General features: G+C 42.4%; 1 protein-coding gene across 6 annotated transcripts in view; it reads right to left on the bottom strand.

The window, feature by feature from the left end:
- Positions 1-26,308, bottom strand: part of LOC118400501 (plasma membrane calcium-transporting ATPase 1-like) — a 239,659-nt gene that overhangs the window by 169,390 nt on the left and 43,961 nt on the right. For 4 of the 6 annotated variants that reach the window (XM_052473769.1, XM_052473771.1, XM_052473766.1 and 1 more), the window contains exon 2: positions 12,497-13,007. In XM_052473769.1, the coding sequence (XP_052329729.1) occupies positions 12,497-12,692 (196 nt within the window). In that variant the 5' untranslated portion in view covers positions 12,693-13,007. The remainder of the gene's footprint in view (positions 1-12,496; positions 13,008-26,308) is intronic. The other 2 variants (XM_052473765.1, XM_052473768.1) reach the window with 2 other exon arrangements.

The following is a 26,308-nucleotide window of genomic DNA, read 5'->3' as shown; positions in this document are numbered from 1 at the left end:
ACATCGGCGGCAGCAGGCACAAGCTCTCATGGAGGGAAGTTTCCCTCACCCTCTAAATTCAATTCAATTCAAAGGGGCTTAATTGGCATGGGAAACATATGTTTACATTGACAAAGCAAGTAAAATAGACAAACAATTTACAAAAGACAAACTCTCTATCTCTCCCTTGCTTCCACTCTCCACCCCTTTCTATTTCTCAGTGCTTTACCATCTATGTTATGTCAATCTCTCTCCATGTCTTTGTTTCCCTCGTATCTTTTCACTTCAGAGTACTACCTCGCTGTATGACTCACTCACTAATATCTGCTTTCAGGGGATTAGAGGAAAACATTCACATCTCTGATCTACAAGATTGATATAGAAGTGCCATCTACATAATGTGCTTCATCCATCTCCAGATGAACAGAAAGTAACAGGGTGATAATTGTGGTGCTGGTGTTCCACTGGGAATCCTAATGTAATACATGTGCTCCTGTGTGGCGCAGTTGGTAGAGCATGGTGCTTGCAACGTCAGTATTGTGCTTTTCAATTCCAGCTGGGGTTACCTGGAAATATATAAACACATAACTATCTATCTGTGTATGTATGTATGTATGTATGTATGTATGTATGTATGTATGTATGTATGTATGTATGTATGTATGTATGTATGTATGTATGTATGTATGTATGTATGTATGTATATATATATATATATATATATATATAGTACAATTCTGTGTACTACTCCCTTCACAGAACAGCACAAACTTGCTCTAACCAGAATAGAAAGTGGAGTGGGAGGCCCTGGTGCACAACTGAGCAAGAGGACAAGTACAATAGAGTGTCTAGTTTGAGAAACAGACGCCTCACAAGAGTCTGACCATTAGACCGCTCCGTCTGCCTCTCCTGCGGCGAACGCGTTGTTTTGGGTCGGCCTCTGGGATAAGATCGCATGTCCAGGGTGGAGGTCCGAACAAAGGATCCGCTTCGGGAAAGAAAGACGTATTCCTGATCGTGACGATGGTAAGATGACATTGCTTTTATATCCAATAGTTCTTCCCGGCTGTATGTAATAACACTTGAGATTTTCTGGGCTAACAATGTAAGAAATAATGCATAAAAAAATTTCAAATAACTGCATAGTTTTCTAAGGACCTGAAGCGAGGCGACCATCTGTCGGCGCCATCTGCTGGTCGACCCAGCACAGAGTTGGTAATCACAGAGCCCAGTCTTACCAATTAAATTATCCACAGTTAACACAGAGCACACACTGGTTTGTACTAGGTTAAACTGTAATTCCCCAAACTAAGACCTTGAAAGAGTCAAAACGATGCATTCATTCACAAACGACGTTGCAACATTATCCTACTTCTGAAGTCAATTAAATCTATTGACTCCATCGTAGAATTCTCTGAAATGCCTTTGCCATGTGTGCCAAGTGTTGAATGAAAGACTATTTTCCCATGAATCTTTCATAAATTCCTCACATCCTTTCTCTTTGCTTCATTCTGAAAACACAGTCTCATCCTATAAGGTGGAGGCAACAAGAGGCTCCAAGGAATTGTGGAAAGACACATTTAAATAGAGCCCAAAGTAAAGCTGGGCGATATGGACAAAATCCATATTGCGATATATTGGCTGAATTGACATGACAATGATAATCAGATGGATAATTTTAGACCTATGTGCACCACATACATTTTTTTATGAATAATCCTTGAAACTACTATTTCTTTTGTGATGGTTGTAGCCATCAATTGTCCCATTAACAAACACCCATATCAGAAATCGTATTTCATTACAAACTTCACATTTCTCAAGAATATGGCTACTGATCGTAATGAACGATATCAGCAAAATGCTTGTGATAAGTGATCAGTATGGTCGATGAAGATCATTTTTGGTTTATCGTCCTAGGTCTAGCCCAAAATGTTGAACAAATGCACTCTACAGGTGTCTGCAGAAAAATAACATGGATGGACTATTTAACTAAGATGGACTATTTATATTGACACCCAACCCCCTTTGATTTACACTGCTGCTACTCACTTTTTAGTATCTATGCATAGTCACTTTACCTCTACCTACATATACAAATTACCCAACTAACCTTTATCCCCGCACATTGCCTCGGTACCAGAACCCCCTGTGTATAGCCTCAGTATTGTTATTTTATTGTGTTACTTTTTATTTTATATTTACTTTATTTTATTCAGTAAATATTTTCTAAATTCAATTTTGTGAACTGCATTGTTGGTTAAGGGCTTGTAGGTAAGCATTTCACAGTAAGGTCTACACCTGTTGTAATTCAGTGCATGTGACAAATACAATTTGATTTGGCTGTCTGCAGCAGAGGGATAATGCAGTGATGGTCTATCATGTCCTGTCCATTCCACATTCATTTAGAGTAGCCTAGAGATCAGATATATTTACTCTGACACACACACACTAATCTAGCCTAATTATGCCCCCTTATCCAATGTACCTGTCCAATGTCACAATGAGTGATCTACTTAAAAACAACCCAAAACAACTAATCTCCTATACCAAACTCTCAATCGCCTCTCAGCAACACTCTCCAGAACTGAACTCCATCTCACTCAATAACACTTTATTCATCCCTCAAGAGGTAACAGTGGATAAACCCCAGTTCATGTCAGAAAAACTTACAGTAGAGTAGACTAAAATAATCAGTCTTGGTTAAGTATCATTGGTCTTTAACATCAGACTAAGAACGTCAAACTAAGCCTAGTCAAATCCTAATTTATTCTCAGTAAATCTCACCCCTACTGCACTCAAAAATACATGAGGTGACACCCTTGTGGTTTTCCTGCTTTGTGTATCGTTTTAAAGGCAGTCTAGTGCATTGCTCTAACCCGGCTCTGTTCCTGCCATATGGGCTGGCAGCATGGCTGAGCAGCTGCTTCATTCGACCACACCCACTGAACAGGGAAATCCTGGGCCAATGAGGCTGGCCCGTTTGTTGGCTCGAGGCACAGCAATGACTCGCTCCTCTGACTGTCACATATATGTCACTTCATCCGAACAGCCTCCACAGGAGAACTAAGCTGTGTTCACGCACATTCAACCAGACTAATCTCCTAGGTAATAATACCTTCCAGTTGTTTCTTTACTTTGCAGGATTGTCGTAAATTTCTCCCTTTTGCTGAAAATAATGTGTAATGTTCTAATTCTGTGTAAGCCTTTCCTACGTAAGTTGTTATAGAGCGGCTATGCTCGATACCCCGCAACCGCAGGGCTCTCCTGAGGGTGCATTCTGCACAATGCATCACCGGGGGCGCACTCTCTGCCCTCCAGGGAACATACAGCACCCGAGCAATGACCTGTTCACCCCACTATCATCCAGAAGGTGAGGTCTGTACAGTTGCATTAAAGTTGGGACAGAGAGAATGAAAAACAGCTTCCATCTCAAGGCTATCAGACTGTTAAATAACCATCACTCGCCATCACTTTCCTCACCATCACTTTTCTATGTTGTAAAATAATAGTGAGGACATCAAATCTATGAAAAAATCATGTACAGTAGTAAACAACAAAAACGTGTTAAACAAATCAAAACATATTTGAGATTCTTCAAAGTAGCCACCCTTTGCCTTGCTGACAACTTTGCACACATTCTCTCAACCAGCTTCACTCAGAATTCTTTTCCAACAGTCTTGAAGGAGTTCCCACATCTGCTGAGCACTTGTTGGCTGCTTTTCCTTCACTGCAGTCCAACTCATCCCAAACCATCTCGATTAGGTTGAGGTCGGGTGAATGTGGAGGCCAGGTCATCTGATGCAGCACTCCATCACTCTCCTTCTTGGTCAAATAGCCCTTACACAGCCGAGGTGTGTTGGGTCATTGTCCTGTTGAAAAACAAATGATAGTCCCACTAAACGCAAACCAGGTGGGATGGCATATTGCTGCAAAATGCTGTGGTAGCCATGATAGTTAAGTGTGGCTTGAATTCTAAATAAATCACTGACAATGTCACCAGCAAAGGATCCCCACACCATCATACCTCCTCCTCCTCCATGCTTCACGGTGAGAATCACACATCCGGAGATCATCCGTTCACCTACTCTGCGTCTCAAAAAGACATGGCGGTTGGAACCAAACATCTTAGATTTTGACTCAGACGAAAGTACAGATTTCTACCGCTCTAATGTCCATTGCTCGTGTTTCTTGGCCCAAGCAAGTCTCTTATTCTTGTCACAACGGATTGGCTCAAATACATTAAGGAAAGAAATTCCACAAATTAACATGGCACACATGTTCATTGAAATGCATTCCAGGTGACTACGTCATGAAGCTGGTTGAGAGAATGCCAAGAGTGTGCAAACTGTCATCAAGGCAAAGGGAGGCTACTTTGAAGAATGTAAAATTGGCTTAACACATTGTTTACTACATGATTCCATGTGTGTTATTTCATAGTTTTGATGTCTTCACTATTATTCTACAATGTAGAAAATAGTAAAAATAAAGAAAAACCCTTGAATGTGTAGGTGTCTCCAAACTTTTGACTGGTACTGTATAAACTAGATTCTAGTAATGCCATCCTATTCAACTATTTCTGTATATATTACTATTCTATCTATTCTAAGTATTCTAGATATACAATATATTCTATCCACATACTGTCCATAATATCCCATCTACATACTGTCCATATAGCACACACACACACACACACACACACACACACACACACACACACACACACACACACACACACACACACACACACACACACACACACACACACACACACAGGACTCCGACATTGCTCCTCCTAATATTTATATACTTCTTAATTCCATTCTTTTACTTTTTAGATTTGCGTGTATTGTTGTGTATTATCGAACTTTTGAAGCTAGGAACATATAAGCATTTTGTTGCATCCGCAATAACATCTGCTAAATAATATATAACATGTGATTTGATATTGCTATTCCTATTTCATAGACCTACTGTAGGTGGGACTGCAAAACAGCAGCAGTAGAAGTATTGCTTTGTGTTTTCCAAAAATAAGAAAGGACAATCAGTGTTTGCCCTCTAGAAGCAGCCAGGCAGACAGACAGGCAGGCAGACAGACAGGCAGGCAGACAGGCAGGCAGGCAGACAGGCAGGCAGGCCCAGCAGCAGACTGATTAATCAGTAAACATTAGCAAAAGTGTCTCTGATGCAAACAGCACAACGCTGGAACACAGCAGAGCAGTCAGATGGAACTACAATTTATGGCAATGCTGAGAGAGTGATTGTGTATCATTAGCTGCTGGTTGTAAGAAAATGATTGTGTGTGTGTGTCTGTGTGTCTGTGTGTCTGTGTGTCTGTGTGTGTGTGTGTGTGTGTGTGTGTGTGTGTGTGTGTGTGTGTGTGTGTGTGTGTGTGTGTGTGTGTGTGTGTGTGTGTGTGTGTGTGTATCTCTGTGTATGTAGTGCATCTCCTTTCTGTATAGTAGTTCTGGTGTGGGTTAATGTTAACGAGGGTGGTAAAGTGTTGTTAAGGTGGAGATTAATACTCATATTCCCTCCTCACTAACGCACCACTAAGAGTCTGCACCACAGAGTAATGAACCATAGACAAAACAACTGGATGTAGCTCTAGGAAATGAACAACCACATTTATCCTGGCTGATATGATGGCACCTTATTTCACTATATAGTACACTACTATGGTAACCTTGCAAGCCAGCCTGATCTTGAGAGCTTACATAGATTACTCACTACTGTATCTGTGTAAATCATTTATGTTAGATATTTAGCCAACCATTTAAAATAAGGAAGTGTTCTGCTACAATATTGGGTACAGAAGAAGTACAGGTTGATAAAGCCTGCTTTATCTGGTAATATATGCACTGGGCTGAGAGTGATGTCATTACCAGAGAAACCATTGGAGGATGGAATACTTACTCATGCAGCCAGTATTACAAATGACTGGAGTAGAACTGTGTCTGCGAGGGAAACAGAATGAACTAGAGAACAAATCAGTTTCCAAGAATCCAAGACAAGTCATTTGAGCGGAGCGGCCCATTGTTGTCTGGTGAAAGAAAAAGTGAATGCACCCCCTAAATAGGAACGTTATGACAAGTTCAAATTCCACAACAGCTATTTCACTCAAACGACAAAACAGGCATATGAGATAGAAGCCAGGCTTAAGAGGCCCATTTACTTCCAAAACAACTGTCAGAAAACCTCTTATTTTCACTGAAATTAACCAGCTTCTCGTTATGTGTTTGAGCATCTAAAAAAGGAGTGTATTCACTCCTTACTTCAATATTATATATTTTTTTCCTCTACCCACCCTTCTGTCCACTAAAAACATAATTACGCTTCCTTCATTAAAGAGTCATTTCTTGAGCAGAGGAAAGTGCTACAGCTGTCCCTTGATTACTAAATGGAATAGAGCAATGATCTATGAAGTCATTAGGGCTACGGTGTGGAACTAATTTCAATCCTGGAATGAACCGCAGAAGCAAGGAGAGCGGCCTTCTACAAAGAGAAAGAGAGAGAACGAGAGAGCAGTGGAAATTTTCTACTCTCAACGTGTTGTCCATGAATTCTTAGATATCATGTGATTAATCTTCGGTGAGTGATTCCAATCTTGTGTGTGTGCGTGTGTCTGTGCATGTGATTCCATAGTAAAAGTGCTGAACATAATCAGAGTGCGTGGCCCAGAGTTGTTGATGATGAAAGATAATCTCAAGGGATGGTTTGAAGGCCTGGTTAGTAAACAGTGTCAAACTCATTGGCAGTAGATCACTATCTAAAGAATTGCTTGAGAGTGGGGAGTGCCTGTATAGTGAAATAGATATTGTATTGGTTTAAATGGATAGCATTACCAGGTCATTGAACTTGCACTGTCCATACTAGCCTACAGTTGAAGTCGGAAGTTTACATACACCTTAGCCAAATACATTTAAACTCAGTTTTTCACAATTCCTGATATTTAATCCTAGTAAAAATGTCCCTGTCTTTGGTCAGTTAGGATCACCACTTTATTTTAAGGACGGTAGCGTCCCACCCCGCCAACAGCCAGTGAAAGTGCAGGGCGTCAAATTCAAAACGACAAAAATCTCATAATTAAAATTCCTCAAGCATACAAGTATTTTACACAATTTTAGAGATAAAATTCTTGTTAATCCAGCCACAGTGTCTGGTTTCAAAAAGGCTTTACGGCGAAAGCACCACAAACAATTATGCCATTTTCCAGCCAAAGAAAGGAGTTACAAAAAGCAGAAATATAGATACAATTAATCACTAACCTTTGATGATCTTCATCAGATGACACTCATAGAACTTCATGTAAATCAATACATGTATGTTTTGTTCGATAAAGTGCATATTTATATCCAAAAATCTTATTTTACATTGCCGTGTTCAGTAGTTCCGTAACATAGTGATTTTACAGTAGAAGCCTCAAACAAGTTCCTAAAGACTGTTGACATCTAGTGGAAGCCTTAGGAAGTGAAACATGACCAATATCCCACTGTATCTTCAATCGGGAACGAGTTGAAAAACGACCAACCTCAGATTTCCCACTTCCTGGTTGGATTTCTTCTCAGGGTTTCGCCTGCCATATGAGTTCTGTTGTACTCACAGACATCATTAAAACCGTTTTAGAAACTTCAGGGTGTTTTCCATCCAAATATAATAAGTATATGCATATTCTAGATTTTATGGCTGAGTAGCAGGCAGTTTACTCTGGGCACCTTATTCATCCAAGATACTCAATACTCCCCCCCAGTCACCAAGAAGTTAAGAATGTGAAATGTCAGAATAATAGTAGAGAATTATTTCAGCTTTTTTCCTCACATTCGCTGTGGGTCAGAAGTTTACACACACTCAATTACAATTTGGTATCATTGCCTTTAAATTGTTGAACTTGGTTCAAACGTTTTGGGTAGCCTTCCACAAGCTTCCCACAATAAGTTGGGTGAATTTTGGCCCATTCCTTCTGACAGAGCTGGTGTAACTGAGTCAGGTTTAGGTTTGTAGGCCTACTTGCTCAAACACACTTTTTCAGTTCTGCTGTTGGGGTTAATTTCCTTGTTCCTTGTCAATCTTTGTCTCATTAGTGAAATTAGCATTATGACAATATCTTTAATTAAATCACTCAAAAACCTTTATTAATGCAATTGCAGACAGAAGTTGACAACAGGAACATAACGCGTGTTTCCGAGTAAGTTCTGCAAAATAGCCAAGGGTCCAAGTTATTTTATTAAACCCGAAGTCCAGCCTTAGTGATGTCACTGCCTACGTTATTACCTTCTACTCATGAGACCAAGCCCATGCATCCACAGCTACACAAACATAGAGTTTCAGCGTTATGTAAAAGCTTAGCAGTAAATGTCCACTCCCCAATGTGATGTATAGTGGAATGTCTGACTAGTCTCTTATCTCTTATACTCCTTGGGGAGTTCTGCATCTCTGCATATTTTTTCAAATATTTTAGGCTCTTCTCACAGATACACTGAATTTATTTCTTGCAGTTACTACCGCTTCCACTGGATGTCATCAGTCTTTAGAAATTGGTTGAGATTTTCCTTTGTGTAATGAAGAAGTACGGCCATCTTGAACGAGGGTAACTTGAAGTGTACTGTTAGATAGAGGCCCGTGACCAGAAAGCATGCTACAGTTTGTTTTCCTCCTGTATTGAACACAGATCATCCCGTCTTCAATTTTATCGATTATTTCTGTTAAAAAATTGTATTACAAAAGTAGTTTGAAATGTTTTGGCAAAGTTTACAGGTAACTTTTGAGATATTTTGTAGTCACGTTGAGCAAGTTGGAACCAGTGTTTTTATGGATCAAACGCGCCAAATAAATGGACATTTTGGATATATATCGACGGAATTAATTGAACAAAAGGACCATTTGGCTGATTTATTTTGATTTTTTCCTTGATGTCAAGCAAAGAGGCACTGAATTTGAAGGTAGGCCTTGAAATACATCCACAGGTACACCTCCAATTGACTCAAATTATGTCAATTAGCCTATCAGAAGCTTCTAAACCATGACATCATTTTCTGGAATTTTCCGAGCTGTGTAAAGGCACAGTCAACTTAGTGTATGTAAGCTTCTGACCCACTGGAATTGTGATACAGTGAATTATAAGTGAACTAATCTGTCTATAAACAATTGTTGGAAATATTACTTGTGTCATGCATAAAGTAGATGTCCTAACCAACTTGCAAAAAGTACAGTTTGTTAACAAGAAATTTGTGGAGTGGTTGAAAACCGAGTTTTAATGACTCCAACCTAAGTGTATGTAAACTTCCTACTTCAACTGTATATTATACAGTAGCTATATTATATACACTATATATACAAAAGTCTCTAGACACGTCTTCAAATTAATTTTAGGGTATTTCAGCAACACCAGTTACTGAAAGGTGTATAAAATCGAGCACACAACTATGCAATCTCCATAAACAAACATTGGCAGTAGAATGGCCCGTACTTTCAACGCGGCACCGTCATAGGATGCCACCTTTCCAACAAGTCAGTTCGTCAAATTTCTGCCCTGCTAGAGCTGCCCCAGTCAACTGTAAGTGCTGTTATTGTGAAGTGGAAACGTCTAGGAGCAACAATGGCTCAGCCGCGAAATGGTAGACCATACAAGATCACAGAACGGGACCACAGAGTGCTAAAGCGTATGTAGTGGCTTCCTTTGCTCTTTACCATAGCCACTGCCCAAGCCTGAAGCGGGTTTGTTTGGTACGCATACAGTCCACACTCAAGGTTTCCTAACGACCAAACATTCAATGAGATCCAGGGATATGGTGCAACGAAAATGTTTATTCTTCTTATATCGAACACAAAAATGATTCTCCAAACAACTTAAAGCATAGATTACTTGATATGAAAAATACATAATATGACATGTCTGTATGTCTGTATGCGTACGAAACAAACTGGCTTCAGGCTTGGGCAGTGGCTATGGTAAAGAGGAAAGGAAGCCACTACATTCAAGTCAAAAAACTATACTGCTCCCCCCCACCCCCGAAGGCCCAACTTCCTGCCCCTTTATCCTAACACACATACCACAATACAATGAATGGGCAAGAGGGGGGGCCAAAAACTGAATTACACTAACAAATGAATATATCTCAATCAGGTAAATATAAATCATAAAGATACGTACCTAATATTTCATCATGTACGTTAACATTTACTATAATTACAGAAATGTACATGGAGCTCGGAATGTTCCGTCTTTTATACAAATGTTCAAATCGGCTCTAACAGCATGTAAGACATAAACATCTGTCCCTGGTCGCAACACTCACTACCTAGTTCCAAACTGTCTCGAAGCAACATCAGGACTAGAACTGTTTGCCAGGAGCTTCATGAAATGGTTTTCCATAGCTGAGCAGCCGCACACAAGCCTAAGATCACCATGCGCAATGCCAAGTGTCGGCTAGAGTAGTGTAGAGCTCACCGCTATTGGACTCCGGAGCAGTGGAAACGCGTTCTCTGGAGTGATGAATCAACTTCACCATCTGGGTTTGGCGGATACCAGGAGAACGCTACCTGCCTCAATGCATAGTGCCAACAGTAAAGTTAGGTGGAGGCGGAATATTTGTCTGGGGCTGTTTTGCATGGTTCGGGCTAGGCCCCTTAGTTCCAGTGAAGGGAAATATTAACGCTAGAGAATACAATGACATTCTAGACGATTCTATGCTTCCAACTTTGTGGCAACCGTTTGGGGAAGGCCCTTTCCTGTTTCAGCAAGACAATGCCCCCGTGCACAAAGCAAGATCCATACAGAAATGGTTTGTTGAGATCAGTGTGGAAGAACTTGACTGGCCTGTAGAGAACCCGAGCCTCAACCCCTCCAAACACCTTTTGGATGATTTGGAAAGGAGATGATTGTGGACTTCAGGAAACAGCAGAGGGAGCACCCCCTATCCCCATCGACGGGACAGTAGTGGAGAGGGTAGTAAGTTTTAAGTTCCTCGGCGTACACATCACAGACAAACTGAATTGGTCCACCCACACAGACAGCGTTGTGAAGAAGGCGCAGCAGCGCCTCTTCAACCTCAGGAGGCTGAAGAAATTTGGCTTGTCACCAAAAGCACTCACAAACTTCTAATGATGCACAATCGAGAGCATCCTGTAGCAGGGACCGAGAGACTGAAAAACAGCTTCTATCTCAAGGCCATCAAACTGTTAAACAGCCACCACCAACATTGAGTAGCTGCTGCCAACATACCGACTCAACTCCAGCCACTTTAATAATGGAAATGGATGGAAATTGATGTAAGAAATGTATCACTAGCCACTTTAAACAATGCCACTTAATATAATGTTTACATACCCTACATTACTCATCTTATATGTTCATGTATATACTGTACTCTATATCATATACTGCATCTTTATGTAATACATGTATTACTAGCCACTTTAAATTATGCCACTTTGTTTACATACCCTACATTACTCATCTCATATGTATATGTACTCTATATCATATACTGCATCTTTATGTAATACATGTATCACTAGCCACTTTAAACTATGCCACTTTGTTTACATACCCTACATTACTCATCTCATATGTATATACTGTACTCAATACCATCTACTGCATCTTGCCTATGCTGCTCTGTACCATCACTCATTCATATATCTTTATGTACATATTATTTATCCCCTTACACTTGTGTGTATAAGATAGTAGTTTTGGAATTGTTAGCCAGATTACTTGTTGGTTATTACTGCATTGTCAGAACTAGCAGCACAAGCATTTCGCTACACTTGCATTAACATCTGCTAACCATGTGTATGTGACAAATAAAATTTGATTTGAATGCTGACTGCGAGCCAGGTCTAATCACCCAAAATCCGCGCCCGACCTCACTAATGCTCGTGGCTGAATGGAAGCATGTTCCCGCAGCAATGTTCCAACATCTCTTCCCAGAAAAGTGGAGGCTGTTATAGCCTGGGGACTCCATGTTAATGCCCATGATTTTGGAATGAGATTTTCAATGAGCAGGCGTACACGTACCTTTGGTAACGTAGTGGACTTCAGCCTGTATCGTACAGTATCTGGGGGCATATTAAACAAGCATCTCAGAATATGAGTGCTGATCTAGGATCAGGTCTCCCCCGTCCATGTAGTCTTATTCATTGTGATCTAAAAGGCATAACTGGTCCTAAAATCAGTTACCACTCTGAGAGGCCCCTGATAGTTAAGTTGCTGTGCGGTCAGGGGTCTCTACTCCTACAGAAAGAGACACACTGCATCACTTAACCCCCATAATTAACCCTTCACCCTCTGGCTGAATGTCTCTGCTGCTCACACTGATTCAATCAGCCATGTCTTGTCAGAGTGGTTTAGCCCTGGGAATCTACTGTTTTGCACAACCCACAACCAGCAGGCTAACTCTGGCCCAATAGGGGTCAGCTCTACGATGGCATAATCATGATGAACGCTCAGCAGGGTTAATGGTGGTGATACCATAGTGTGTGTGTGTGTCTGTGTGTGTGTAGCGTCTCTTACCCTCGATGGGTGATGTCTTGAGCCTGCGGCAGAGCCCTTGCACGTCTCCGTAGGAGTCGGCTATCTTGGTGACGGCCTCTCCGCTCCTCAGCTCCATCAGGTCCCGGAGATCCATCACCGTGATGCCAAAGTCCCCTTCTTGGTTGCCATCGGCAACAGAGTTCCCCGGAGGGTGGTCCGCCGTGTTGTTGGCCATTTTGTTTTCGTTGTTCTTTGTTTTTCTCTCTTTACTCTATGACTGTCTCTCAGTGCCTCTACAGTCCCTCGAAGATCACTGTTGTAAACTGAGAACTGGTTAGTGGTGCTGAAATAGTTCAATAGTAAAACCAGGAAGTCCAAGTCATCTAAGGGCTTCAACACCTAAGGCCTTACTTTTTTTGCAGACAGGAATCGTGGGTAATGTAGAAGTAGTGTGTGGGGTCAGAGGACGGGTTTCTGGACCCGGTAGTGCATTAGTTTCCACGTAACAGTGGAGACATGATCCGTTGACCACTTCTTCTGTTGCACAAAACTGCAGGAGATAGAGACAAGAAAACATTGCAAAAGTCATAAAATGAAATGACCATTGTTTTCAAATAAATGTGAGGGGACACTGATGAGGGCATCATTTAAGTAATTGAGGTTTGGTTTGGGGAATGACCTGTTAGAACAACAAGGTCACTATTCTCTGTGGAGGGCAGGAAAGGAGAAAAGAGGAGAAAACTAACAATAAAAGACAATACAAAAGCACAGATCTCGAGTCAGATAATAGCTGATTCTTGTAAAATAATGTGAGGACAGCCATGCTTTGCATTGACGTTAAACAAAGTCTAAGGACATACAGTAGGACATATATAGTATTTAAGATAATATGACTCTCCCATGACACCCACGGCTCTTTTGGTTTGATTTGATTTGATTTAACAGGCTGTCAATCTATCCAACTGCCTGTCCCAAAGTGACTGCTTTTACCCTATATGGATAAAGATATCATGGGAATCACTATAGCAACCTGGTTCTAGGACAACAGGATCCAGTGGTATAGATAAGTTATCAGTGGTGTGTAGCTGTAGAGAGAAGCTATAATAGGTGGTATTGCATGGGAGGTATTAGAGTCTAACATAGCAGATTTTAATACAGCACTGTGTCGGCAAGAGGACACTATGCTAATGTGAGATAGCGCTCTGGACTGCTCCTCTGGGCCGGTGTACGTGTGTGTCCCAGTGTGTGTGTCCCTGTCACACATACTTGTGGTGTTTAGTGGGTCTCCATGACACACTAAACACCACAAATGGAGGTCAGCCTTTGATGTGTGCTTATGTGATCAGAGCTGATGTGTCAGAGTGTGACTCTCCGGATTCACATTCTCTGTCACACAGGCTGGGAATACACACACACACACACACACACACACACACACACAAACTACTACTGTATAATTATCCAGAAGCAGATATTTTATATAGGCAAGTGGTGTATGATTAGATTTTTATTTAGTCACATAGACAGGGTTGCAGATGTACACTACATGACCAAACGTATGTGGACACCTGCTTGTTGAACATCTCATTCCATGAATATAGAGTTGGTCCCCCTTTCAGGGAAAGCATTCCACTAGGTGTTGGAACATTGCTGCGGGGACTTGCTTCAATCCAGCAGCAAGAGCATTAGTGAGGTCGAACACTGATGTTGGGCGATTAGGCCTGGTTCGAAGTCGGTGTTCCAATTCATCCCAAAGGTATTTTGATGGGGTTGAGTTCAGGGCTCTGTGCAGGCCAGTCAAGTTCTTCCACACCAATCTCAAAATAACATTTCTGCATGGACCTCACTTTGTGCACGGGGGAATTGTCATGCTGAAACAGGAAAAGTTATTCCCCAAACTGTTGCCACAAAGTTGGATGCACAGAATCGCGTACAATGTAATTAATTGTATGCTGTAGCGTTAATATCACTCTTCACTGGGACTAAGGGGCCTAGCCTGAACCATGAAAAACAGTTCCAGACCATTATTCCTCCTCCACCAAAGTTTACAGTTGGCACTATGCATTGGGGCAGGTAGCGTTCTCCAGGCATCTGCCAAACCCAGATTTGTCCATCGGACTGGAGCGTGATTCTTCACTCCAGAGAATGAGTTTCCACTGCTCCAGATTCCAATGGCGGCGAGCTTTACACCACTCCAGTCGACGCTTGGCATTGCGCATGGTGATGTGTGCGGCTGCTCGGCGATGGAAACCCATTTCATGAAGTTCTTGACGAGCAGATCTTGTGCTGACATTGCTTCCAGATGCAGTTTGGAACTCAGCAGTGAGTATTGCAACGCTACGCGCTTCAGTACCCGGCGATCCCGTTCTGTGAGCTTGTGTGGCCTACCACTTCGCGGCTGAGACATTGTTGCTCCTAGATGTTTCCTCTTCACAATAACAGCACTTACAGTTGACTGGGGCAGATCTAGAAGGGCAGAAATGTAATGACCTGACTTGTTGGAAAGGTGGCATCCCTATGACAGTGCCACGTTGAAAGTCACTGAGCTCTTCAGGACGGGCCATTCTACTGCCAAAGTTTGCCTATGGAGATTACATGACTGTGTGCTCAATTTTATAAACCTGTCAGCAACAGCAATTTAATGGGGTGTCCACATACTTTTGTATATATAATCTAGTTGCAGTGATGGTAGCCTAGCAGTGAAGAACGTTGGGCCAGTAACTGAAAGGCTGCTGGTTCGAATCTCAGAGCCGACTAGGTGAAAAATTTGTCGATATGCCCTTAAGCAATTGCTCTTGTAAGTTGCTCTGGATAAGAGTGTCTGCTAAATGACAAAACAATTTAAAACACTTAGATTGGATTCAAATCCTCTTGTCTGGAACATAGAACACCAGAGTTAGCCCAATTACACTAACCTCTTCCTGACAACAACTGAGCCAGCGTAGCCAAGCCACCATGACTAGCTGACCTGGAAAAGTCTCCTCAGGCCTTTCACTGAACCAGCTGGCCAGAGAACAACCATCATGATCATTTACCTCTCCTCACTTAGAATGAACCAACCCCAATCTATATACTGCTTACCACTCAAACTGAATGCCCAACACAGGAGGTTGCTGATGGGAGGACGTTTGGTAATAATGGCCAGAATGGAACCATGTGTTGATGTATGATACCGTTCCACCGATTCCACTCCAGCCTTTACTACGAGCCTGTCCTCCCTAATTAAGATGCCACCAACCTCATGCGATGCCCATCTATACTGCTCTCCAGTAATAATTATACAGTAGTTGTGTGTGTGTGTGTGTGTGTGTGTGTGTGTGTGTGTGTGTGTGTGTGTGTGTGTGTGTGTGTGTGTGTGTGTGGTGTGTGTGGTGTGTGTGTGTGTGTGGTGTTTCCACAGAGGGGAAGCAACCTTGCCTCTAAAGTTTCCATGGAGGTATTGTCAGCAATGCTTCTGGCCAAAAGAGGAATCGCTGATCTGGTATACAAATGTATTAGCCTGATGTAACTAGTGTGTGTGTGCGTGCGCGTGTGTGTGTAAATGTCACAGTGAGTAAATGCCACATGAGCATGCTCTGCACTGTTTCCAAACTAAATCTATTGACTTGGGAAATGTCAGCAGTCGCCTAGAGGCCACTAAATGGCTTCCCAATATTAGCAAAGGGTCCAAGCAGAGCTTTTAGACAGCATACAGTAAGTACACTACAATGTCCCCTAGTCACTGGCCTATCTCCATTTCTTCTATATGTTTCCATTTCTCTCTCTGTGTGTATTGATCTCACCCTCTCCCTCTGTACCCTTCACTCCATCCATCCATCCCTCTCCCTCTCCATCCATCCATCTTCCTCTCCACAGTACTTAGGTAATGTTGGCTTTAAAATGCACTCTGAAAGACAGCTGTAAACATGACTTTTATCGACTCCTCTTGTTTCTCACTGTCACGTTGCTATAACCAACATGAAATATCCTTTATCCATCACCGGAGAGAACAACAACACCACCGCAGTGTGGTGACACATCTCTATGAGGAGAAGCAATGTTTATTGGTGTCGATGGACGAGGATCTAGCTGCTCATTAAGCTAAGCTAATCAACTGGCACGCTAATCTACCAATATAGTCATTTCATTAGTGAAATGAGCCTAAGCACCGGAGCATTTACTGACGGACTGTGTTCCTTTGTCAAACGTTCTGCAGTACTATACGGTTGCTTTTTATGGAGCACTAGATTCCCTGAAGAACACTCATTGTTCTGGTAGTAACATGACCTGATTAAATACATCCAAACTATAGCCTATGGCACAGCGATGGAAAAGAGAGGCGAAAGTAGAGAACATGGAGGGGGAGAGAGACAGAGACCGCGAGAGCGAGAGAGGCCCTAAACAGAGAGTACACTATGGCAGAATACCTGACCACTGTGACTGACCCAAAATTAAGGAAATCTTTGACTATGTACAGACTCAGTGAGCATAGCCTTGCTATTGAGAGATGCCACCGAAGGCAGACCTGGCTCTCAAGAGAAGACAGGCTATGTGCTCACTGCCCACAAAATGAGGTGGAAACTGAGCTGTACTTCCTAACCTCCTACCAAATGTATGACCATATTAGAGACATATTTCCCTCAGATTACACAGACCCACAAATAATTTGAAAACAAATCCAATTTTGATAAACTCCCATATCTATTGGGTGAAAAACCACAGTGTGAAATCACAGCAGCAAGATTTGTGACCTGTTGCCACTAGAAAAGGACAACCAGTAAAGAACAAACACCATTGAAAATATAACCTATATTTATGTTTATTTATTTTCCCTTTTGTATTTTAACTATTTTGCACATCATTACAACACTGTATATAGACATATTACATTTGAAATGTTGGAACTTTTGTGAGTGTACTGTACATGTATTGTTTATTTCACTTTTGTTTATCATCTATTTCACTTGCTTTGGCAATGTAAACATATATGTTTTCCATGCCAATAAAGACCCTTAAATTGAAATGTAGGGAGAGAGAGAGCGGAAATCATACCTTAGTTTCTAGAAGTAGATGGATATGGGAGAGAGAGCAGATTATTGAATAGCCAGAGAACAGGCTGAGTGTGTCTATCTACTACTAACTAAGGAATTCCCTCTGAGCGAAGGAAGTGAGAGCAGTACAAATACAAGGCAGGTGGCCAACTAAATCCACTTCCTCATTCATACAAACACACAACAGAGCAGAGGGCAGAAATACACTCCCTGCATGAGACAGAAAACACACTCCATGTTATTACTGCAACACACACATTCTGCACATACACACACACAACATGTGCACACAGACACACACACGCCAGTGCCACACCCTGTGGTCCAAAGTCCTGTTGATGAGTGTTAAAATAGCTGGGAGAGACACACTACATAGGGACAAGGCTACAAGGCCGCACCAGTAAAAGCTCTCCTTTAGCCCTTATACTGTACCTTCCCTGTGTTTTAAAGACATTCTGTTTTAACAACGTGGCTGGGTGTTTGATTAACTTCACACACCTCTCCTCCCTGCTCTGCTACTGGGCCTGTTGTCACTTAACTCACCACTCTTACACTGTAATTATCACTACATTCTAATCAGAATACAATGCCAGACTACTGAAGAGCCCACTTTGACAACTAGAGAGAGAAAGAGAGGGAGGAAAGAGAGGGTGAGAGAGAGTGAGACAGAGAGAGAAGTAAAGAGACAGAGAGAGAGGGAGGGAGTGGTGAAAGTGAAAAAGAAGGATAGAAAAAGAGAGAGGGGGTGAAGGAGGAGGAATGATATGAATATAGAGAGGGATAGGAGCTAGATGAGGTCCACAGCAGTGAGAGGGTCCATACAGTAAGTAGAAGGGAGGATAGAACAGGAGGACAGAGGAGCAGTAGAAAACAGGTAGAGTAGATAGACATAAAGGGTAGGTAGTGATGAGGTAAAACAAGAGGTAGATATAGTAAGTAGAAGGGAGGATAGAACAGGAGGACAGAGGAGCAGTAGAAAACAGGTAGAGTAGATAGACATAAAGGGTAGGTAGGGATGAGGTAAAACAAGAGGTAGATATAGTAAGTAGAAGGGAGGATAGAACAGGAGGACAGAGGAGCAGTAGAAAACAGGTAGAGTAGATAGACATAAAGGGTAGGTAGGGATGAGGTAAAACAAGAGGTAAATAGGGTAGGTAGAAAACAGGTGATGATAGACATAAAGGGTAAAACAAGAGGTAGATATAGTAAGTAGAAGGGAGGATAGAACAGGAGGACAGAGGAGCAGTAGAAAACAGGTAGAGTAGATAGACATAAAGGGTAGGTAGGGATGAGGTAAAACAAGAGGTAGATACAGTAAGTAGAAGGGAGGATAGAATGAGAGGAAGATAGGTAGAATAGAAAGGGAGGGAGTGCAGCAGGTAGACAGACTCTCTCAACAGGCAGAGAGACAATAAGGCCATGTGACCACCTACACAAGGTACACAATCTGCTCTCTCCTTTCCTTATTCTCACTTTCTCCCCCTCTCTTTTTCTCACTCACTCCTCTCCCTTTACCCCACTTTCTCGCCCTCTTTTTCTCCCCCATCATATACAACTAGGCCTAGGCTCCCTGGCCTGCGTGCAAATGTAGGCTTAGAAATGTGTCCATTTGGGGATCTGATGCTATTTTTGATTGTCTTCACTAAACATCACCGTGGAGCTTCTCAAAGTAGTTTTGTCTTCACTTCAAACAGCAAGTAAACAACGTCTGTTTTTACATCCATTGAGAATGACAATAGTTTCTCAACATAACCTATTTGAAAAATCAAATAGACTGCGCAAATAGCCTACAGCTGTGTCTGTCTGTCTGTCGCTCACTGGCACAGGAAACTCTAAGGTACCAGAATATTTTAAACAATATTGCAAGTTTGCTAGCATGAGCTTCAGGCCAGACCAAGTTTAATACTTGATAACATTTTTCAAGTTCCTTGCAGAGAGGCCATGCATAGCCAATGTGATTTATAGGATATTACCATTTTTATCAGGATATTTTCTACCTGCTGGCAGCAATGTTGTTATTTGTTGGCTTTAGGTAGGCTATTTTTACATATTGGCACTAGAAGTTACTTTTAGATTTTTATCATTTTCATTTAGATATAATTTGGATTAACCACATAAAATTGATTTTGAAATATGAAGACTATTATAACTGAAGTGAAACGGGTTTCACGAAAACGTTCATATGAAAATCGTCAGTAGATGAATCATCAGCAAGCAGATCAGTAGAAATGGTAGGATAACTTGGCACTCCAAATGGTAAAAGTTGCTGACCGCTGTGTTAAGAATATACACTGGTTCTTCCTCTAAAAGTTGCAGTGCTTGCAGGGTGCTGCAGAATTCTATGGCACGTTATTTAAATGTAAGCAATTGTTGCCAGAATGACGTAATTTACCACAATATACCATCATCTACCACAAACAATCGCGGCATAAGGTATAAACTTTTAAAGGAAGAACTTAGTTTTTAATAATGGCTGTGCTGAAAACGTAAGACAAGCTCAGTAGCCTACATAGAGTACATTCAGAAAGTATTGTACATTACAGGACCAAGTATGGAAAACCCTGGGTTAGACATCTGTTCCTATGACAATATATGTGTCCCAAATGGCACCCTATGCTGTATATAGTGCACTACTTTTAACCAGAGCCCTATGGGCATCTAGTCCAAAAAAGTATACTGTAAAGGAATAGAATACCATTTGGGATGCAGACTACTGATTCATAGATGAACTTTGTCATTCTGGACCGAGCACTGTGCTTTTTATCTGATTACTATCGCCCAGCGGAAGAAATTCATGGCCACTGTGCCCCGGGCGAGATTTCTCTGTGTGTGTGTGTGTGTGTGTGTGTGTGTGTGTGTGTGTGTGTGTGTGTGTGTGTGTGTGTGTGTGTGTGTGTGTGTGTGTGTGTGTGTGTGTGTGTGTGTGTGTGTGTGTGTGTGTGTGTGTGTGTGTGTGTGTGTGTGTGTAAACTATGTCTGCACCAGCTTACGGCTATTAGAGCTAAAAGCTATTAAATTACCCAAAGTATGCACACGCACGCGGACACACACACACACACACACACACACACACACACACACACACACACACACACACACACACACTGCATTACTGTATTACTACAGTACATCACAGGAGGTTGGTGGCACCTTAATTGGGGAGGACAGGCTTGTGGTAATATCTGGAGCAGAATTTATGGAATGTTATTAAAAACAAAAAACACATGGTTTCCATTTGCTTCGTTCCAGACATTATTATGAGCAGTCCTCCCCTCAGCAGCCTCCTGTGCTGTACATATAAATAACATAGAATAAGCAGTGTGTTAAGTGAAAGTCAAGTGTATGGTGGTTTGATTTGATTTGATATATAAGGTTAGTGACTCCCCAGTTACACACTGCTACTCCCATTTCACTATTCTCTCATTTTACTTTCTCTGGTTTTAGGCCTCTTCAATACAAAGTGTTGTGGAGAGTTTTGTTGGCAGTGAACCAAGCAGCAGCCGCACCAAGTAAACAAGGTAAATCCATTCTATATTCACACTGACCTTCTATTCTAGCCATTCCCAGGACAACAGAGGACATTGACAGGACATAGCTGCCTGGTTATATGGTGGTGACGCTTGATTTCAGGCATCATAATGTGTCATAACCCCTGGCGTAGAGATATCACAATGAGCTATCACACTCTGAACATGTAGAGGTACAAAACATTTCTGAGTAAAAAAAAAAGCTCACATCTCATTGATAAAAAACGTTAAAAGGTTCAAAATAATCAAAATGTTCACTGGGTCCGTATAGAATAGACAGTGGCAAGTCAAATTCAAGGATTTTCAAGTACTTCTTCCAGCACTAATATTTATTTTCAAGGACCATCCATTTGTAATAGTTCCTATTATGCAATTGCTTCTAGTCGCCACCAGAAGGCAGTATATCGCCACAACCAAATACCTGGACATCTGAATCAAATCAAATTTTATTTGTCACATACACATGGTTAGCAGATGTTAATGCGAGTGTAGCGAAATGCTTGTGCTTCTAGTTCTGACAATGCAGTAATAACCAACAAGTAATCTGGCTAACAATTCCAAAACTACTACCTTATAGACACAAGTGTAAGGGGATAAATAATATGTACATAAAGATATATGAATGAGTGATGGTACAGAGCGGCATAGGCAAGATGCAGTAGATGGTATTGAGTACAGTATATACATATGAGATGAGTATGTAAACAAAGTGGCATAGTTAAAGTGGCTAGTGATACATGTATTACATAAAGATGCAGGAGATGATAGAGTACAGTATATACGTATACATATGAGATGAATAATGTAGGGTATGTAAACATTATAGGTAGCATTGTTTAAAGTCGCTAGTGATATATTTTAAATCATTTCCCATCAATTCCCATTATTAAAGTGGCTGGAGTTGAATCAGTGTGTTGGCAGCAGCCACTCAATGTTAGTGGTGGCTGTTTAACAGTCTGATGGCCTTGAGATAGAAGCTGTTTTTCAGTCTCTCGGTCCCAGCTTTGATGCACCTGTACTGACCTCGCCTTCTGGATGATAGCGGGGTGAACAGGCAGTGGCTCGGGTGGTTGTTGTCCTTGATGATCTTTATGGCCTTCCTGTGACATCGGGTGGTGTAGGTGTCCTGGAGGGCAGGTAGTTTGCCCCGGTGATGCGTTGTGCAGACCTCACTACCCTCTGGAGAGCCTTACGGTTGTGGGCGGAGCAGTTGCCGTACCAGGCAGTGATACAGCCCGACAGGATGCTCTCGATTGTGCATCTGTAGAAGTTTGTGAGTGCTTTTGGTGACAAGCCGAATTTCTTCAGCCTCCTGAGGTTGAAGAGGCGCTGCTGCGCCTTCTTCACGATGCTGTCTGTGTGGGTGGACCAATTCAGTTTGTCTGTGATGTGTACGCCGAGGAACTTAAAACGTGCTACCCTCTCCACTACTGTTCCATCGATGTGGATAGGGGGGTGTTCCCTCTGCTGTTTCCTGAAGTCCACAATCATCTCCTTAGTTTTGTTGACGTTGAGTGTGAGGTTATTTTCCTGACACCACACTCCAAGGGCCCTTTATTACATTTACATTTAAGTCATTTAGCAGACGCTCTTATCCAGAGCGACTTACAAATTGGTGCATTCACCTTATGACATCCAGTGGAACAGTCACTTTACAATAGTGCATCTAAATCTTAAAGGGGGGGTGAGAAGGATTACTTATCCTATCCTAGGTATTCCTTAAAGAGGTGGGGTTTCAGGTGTCTCCGGAAGGTGGTGATTGACTCCGCTGTCCTGGCGTCGTGAGGGAGTTTGTTCCACCATTGGGGGGCCAGAGCAGCGAACAGTTTTGACTGGGCTGAGCGGGAACTGTACTTCCTCAGTGGTAGGGAGGCGAGCAGGCCAGAGGTGGATGAACGCAGTGCCCTTGTTTGGGTGTAGGGCCTGATCAGAGCCTGGAGGTACTGAGGTGCCGTTCCCCTCACAGCTCCGTAGGCAAGCACCATGGTCTTGTAGCGGATGCGAGCTTCAACTGGAAGTCAGTGGAGAGAGCCCTCACCTCCTCCTTGTAGGCCGTCTCGTCGTTGTTGGTAATCAAGCCTACCACTGTTGTGTTGTCCGCAAACTTGATGATTGAGTTGGAAGCGTGCGTGGCCACGCAGTCGTGGGTGAACAGGGAGTACAGGAGAGGGCTGAGAACGCACACTTTTGGGGCCCCAGTGTTGAGGATCAGCGAGATGTTGTTGCCTACCCTCACCACCTGGGGGCGGCCCGTCAGGAAGTCCAGTAACCAGTTGCACAGGGTCGAGACCCCGCCCTGTGCATTTAGCACTATGGTGTTAAATGCTGAGCTGTAGTCGATGAACAGCATTCTCACATAGGTATTCCTCTTGTCCAGATGGGTTAGGGCAGTGTGCAGTGTGGTTGAGATTGCATCGTCTGTGGACCTATTTGGGCGGTAAGCAAATTGGAGTGGGTCTAGGGTGTCAGGTAGGGTGGAGGTGATATGGTCCTTGACTAGTCTCTCAAAGCACTTCATGATGACAGAAGTGAGTGCTACGGGGCGGTAGTCGTTTAGCTCAGTTACCTTACCTTTCTTGGGAACATGAACAATGGTGGCCCTCTTGAAGCATGTGGGAACAACAGACTGGGATAGGGATTGATTGAATATGTCCGTAAACACACAGACAGATTTTGTTACCTCGTCGGCTCGGGGATTTGACCAGTGACCTTTTGGTTACTGGCCCAACGCTCTTAACCGCTAGCAGAACCCTTATGTCAGATAGAAAACAAAACAGACAGAAAAGAGAAGAGAGCGAGAAAAGAGGAGTGCAGCAACACCAGTAACCTGTCAGCAGCTCTCAGGAGTAACACAGAGTTAGTAACCTGTCAGCAGCTCTCAGGAGTAACACAGAGTTAGTAACCTGTCAGCAGCTCTCAGGAGTAACACAGAGTTAGGAACTGTTGCTGGGTCGGTGATGGAGAGAGGGTTTTCTTTTTTTAAAGCCTTTAGGGTCAGTGCATCAGCGAGAGAGGGAGGGGTGGAAAGAGGGGGGAACGGTCGATAACTCCTAACCAGCTCCCTATCGCCTCTCTTTCTCCCCCTCCTTTCCTTCACTCCTCTTCCCTCTTCTACTCTACCCGCTCTGCTACATCTCCTCCTCCACATATCCTGATCTCAGCTACTGCTCAATAATGACAAGCTGAGATATCATTCATCCACAACCCACCACACGCGCACACCTTCTGTCCACCCATCAGCAGTCAGGGTATTAGACGGGGGTGAACAGAAGACAAACTCTGGTAAATAGAAAGAGGGAGAGAGAGCAGGCAGATGTGTGACCTGTTGCCAAGAAAAAGTCAACCTGTGAAAAACAAACACTATTGTATATACCACCCATATTTATGTTGATTTATTTTCCCTTTTCTACTTTAAATATTTGCACATCGTTACAACACTGTATATAGCCATTCTAATGACATATGAAAAGTATATTCCTTTGGAACTTTTGTGAGTGTAATGTTTACTGTTAATTTTTTACAGTTTATTTCACTTTTGTTTATTATCTATTTTACTTGCTTTTGGCAATGTAGAAATAGGTTCCCCATGCTAATAAAGCACCTTAAATTTAAATGAGAGGAAAGGAGAGGTTAAAAGCTCAAAAGAGAAGCAAGAGCTGGGTTTTGTATTCTAATGATGTGGAAAAGGGAGCTCAGAGATGGAGAGAAGATAGGGATGAGAGAAGGGGGAACGAGAATGAGAGGAGATTAAAAGGCTCCTCCTCACACCTCCCTGTCCCCTTTCCCTCTCTCTCATTCCTCCCTCTTTCCTCCGTGCCTCTCCACTCTCTCCCTGCCTCTGCAGACACACCTGTCTTGCATACTAAAGCAGTGACTGCGCAGCCTTCCCCTAGAAACACTTGATACTGTAGTCTCTCCCTCTCTCTCAAAACACTCAGACACAACCCCCCACTCCGACACACAGACACAACTCTCACACACAAACACTGCACCAAACCCCCTCCCACTAAGCAAAAGTGTCTGTGGCCACACCCTAGACAGTGACTTTTCCAGCAACAGACCAATCAGCCTTCCAGTTCCAGCACCTCATGGCATAGCTGGCTGTTCCCTTACAGCTCCCCAAACTATTGATGACTGATCCCTCCCATGGGAGCTGAGTCAGCTAAGACACACACAGTATGGTGTGTATACACATGTAAATCATGATTTCAGATATGGATTAATATAAAGAACACTTAATATATTACACATTTAGCCAGACTCCATATGGTCATAGGTAAATCAGCCTCTTCTCAAAGAACCTGTTTCACTACAACCTTGCAACACACCACACAGCCCTAGAATACAGTAAAGAGTAAAGAGAAAGACATGGGGGAATCCTTGTGTCAATAAACTAATGTTTTGCATTTTAAAACAATGTCCCCTACTTCTAGATATATGTTGAAATAAAAAGCTAGATGATAATATAAACCACAGCTCAGCAAACAGGTTAACGCGCTGGATATGTTTGTGAATGCAGTACTGTGCTCTGTTCTAATAACCAGCTGCTGCTCTTTTTACCAACGAAAGGCCACAGAACAAAATACACACGCACACACGACACACACACACACACACACACACACACACACACCACACACACACACACACACACACACACACACACACACACACACACACACACACACACACACACCAGCCAGAGTAGTCCCTCTCTCTTTCCATTCCTCATTTGCTCAGTCTCTTCACTGTCTCTCCCTCCTTCCGCTCTGTTGCAGATGCAGAAGGCTGGAATGCAGGAGACACCCTATCTGCAGTCACATGACCTGCCTGGGTTGAAGAGAGAGAGAGAAGTGACTCCCACAAAGCTGTGAACGATCTGAGAGACAAGGCAAGAAGGCCATTCTATGCCATTAAAAGGAACATTATGATCAGGCTACAAAAAAGACTTGAATCAGTTATAGAACCCGTTGCCCTTTATGCTTGTAAGGTCTGAGGTCTGCTAAACAACCGTGAATTCACAAATTGGGACAAACACCAAGATGAGACTGAGTTCAGAAAAAAACCTCAGCGTACAATGTAAAACACCAAATAATTCACGCAGAGCAGATTTAGGCCGATACCTGCTAATTATCAAAATCCAGAAAATATATGTTAAATTCCACAACCACATTAAAGGGAAGCGATTCCCAAACCTTCCATAACAAAGCCATTACCTACAGAGATATTAACCTAGAGAAGAGTGCCCTAAACAAGCTGGTCCTGGTCCTCTGTTCACAAAAACAAACAGATCC

This window comes from Oncorhynchus keta, chromosome 21, assembly GCF_023373465.1.
Source record: "Oncorhynchus keta strain PuntledgeMale-10-30-2019 chromosome 21, Oket_V2, whole genome shotgun sequence".
NCBI classification, from domain to species: Eukaryota; Metazoa; Chordata; class Actinopteri; order Salmoniformes; family Salmonidae; genus Oncorhynchus; species Oncorhynchus keta.
This window is presented reverse-complemented; position numbering and strand designations above follow the sequence as displayed.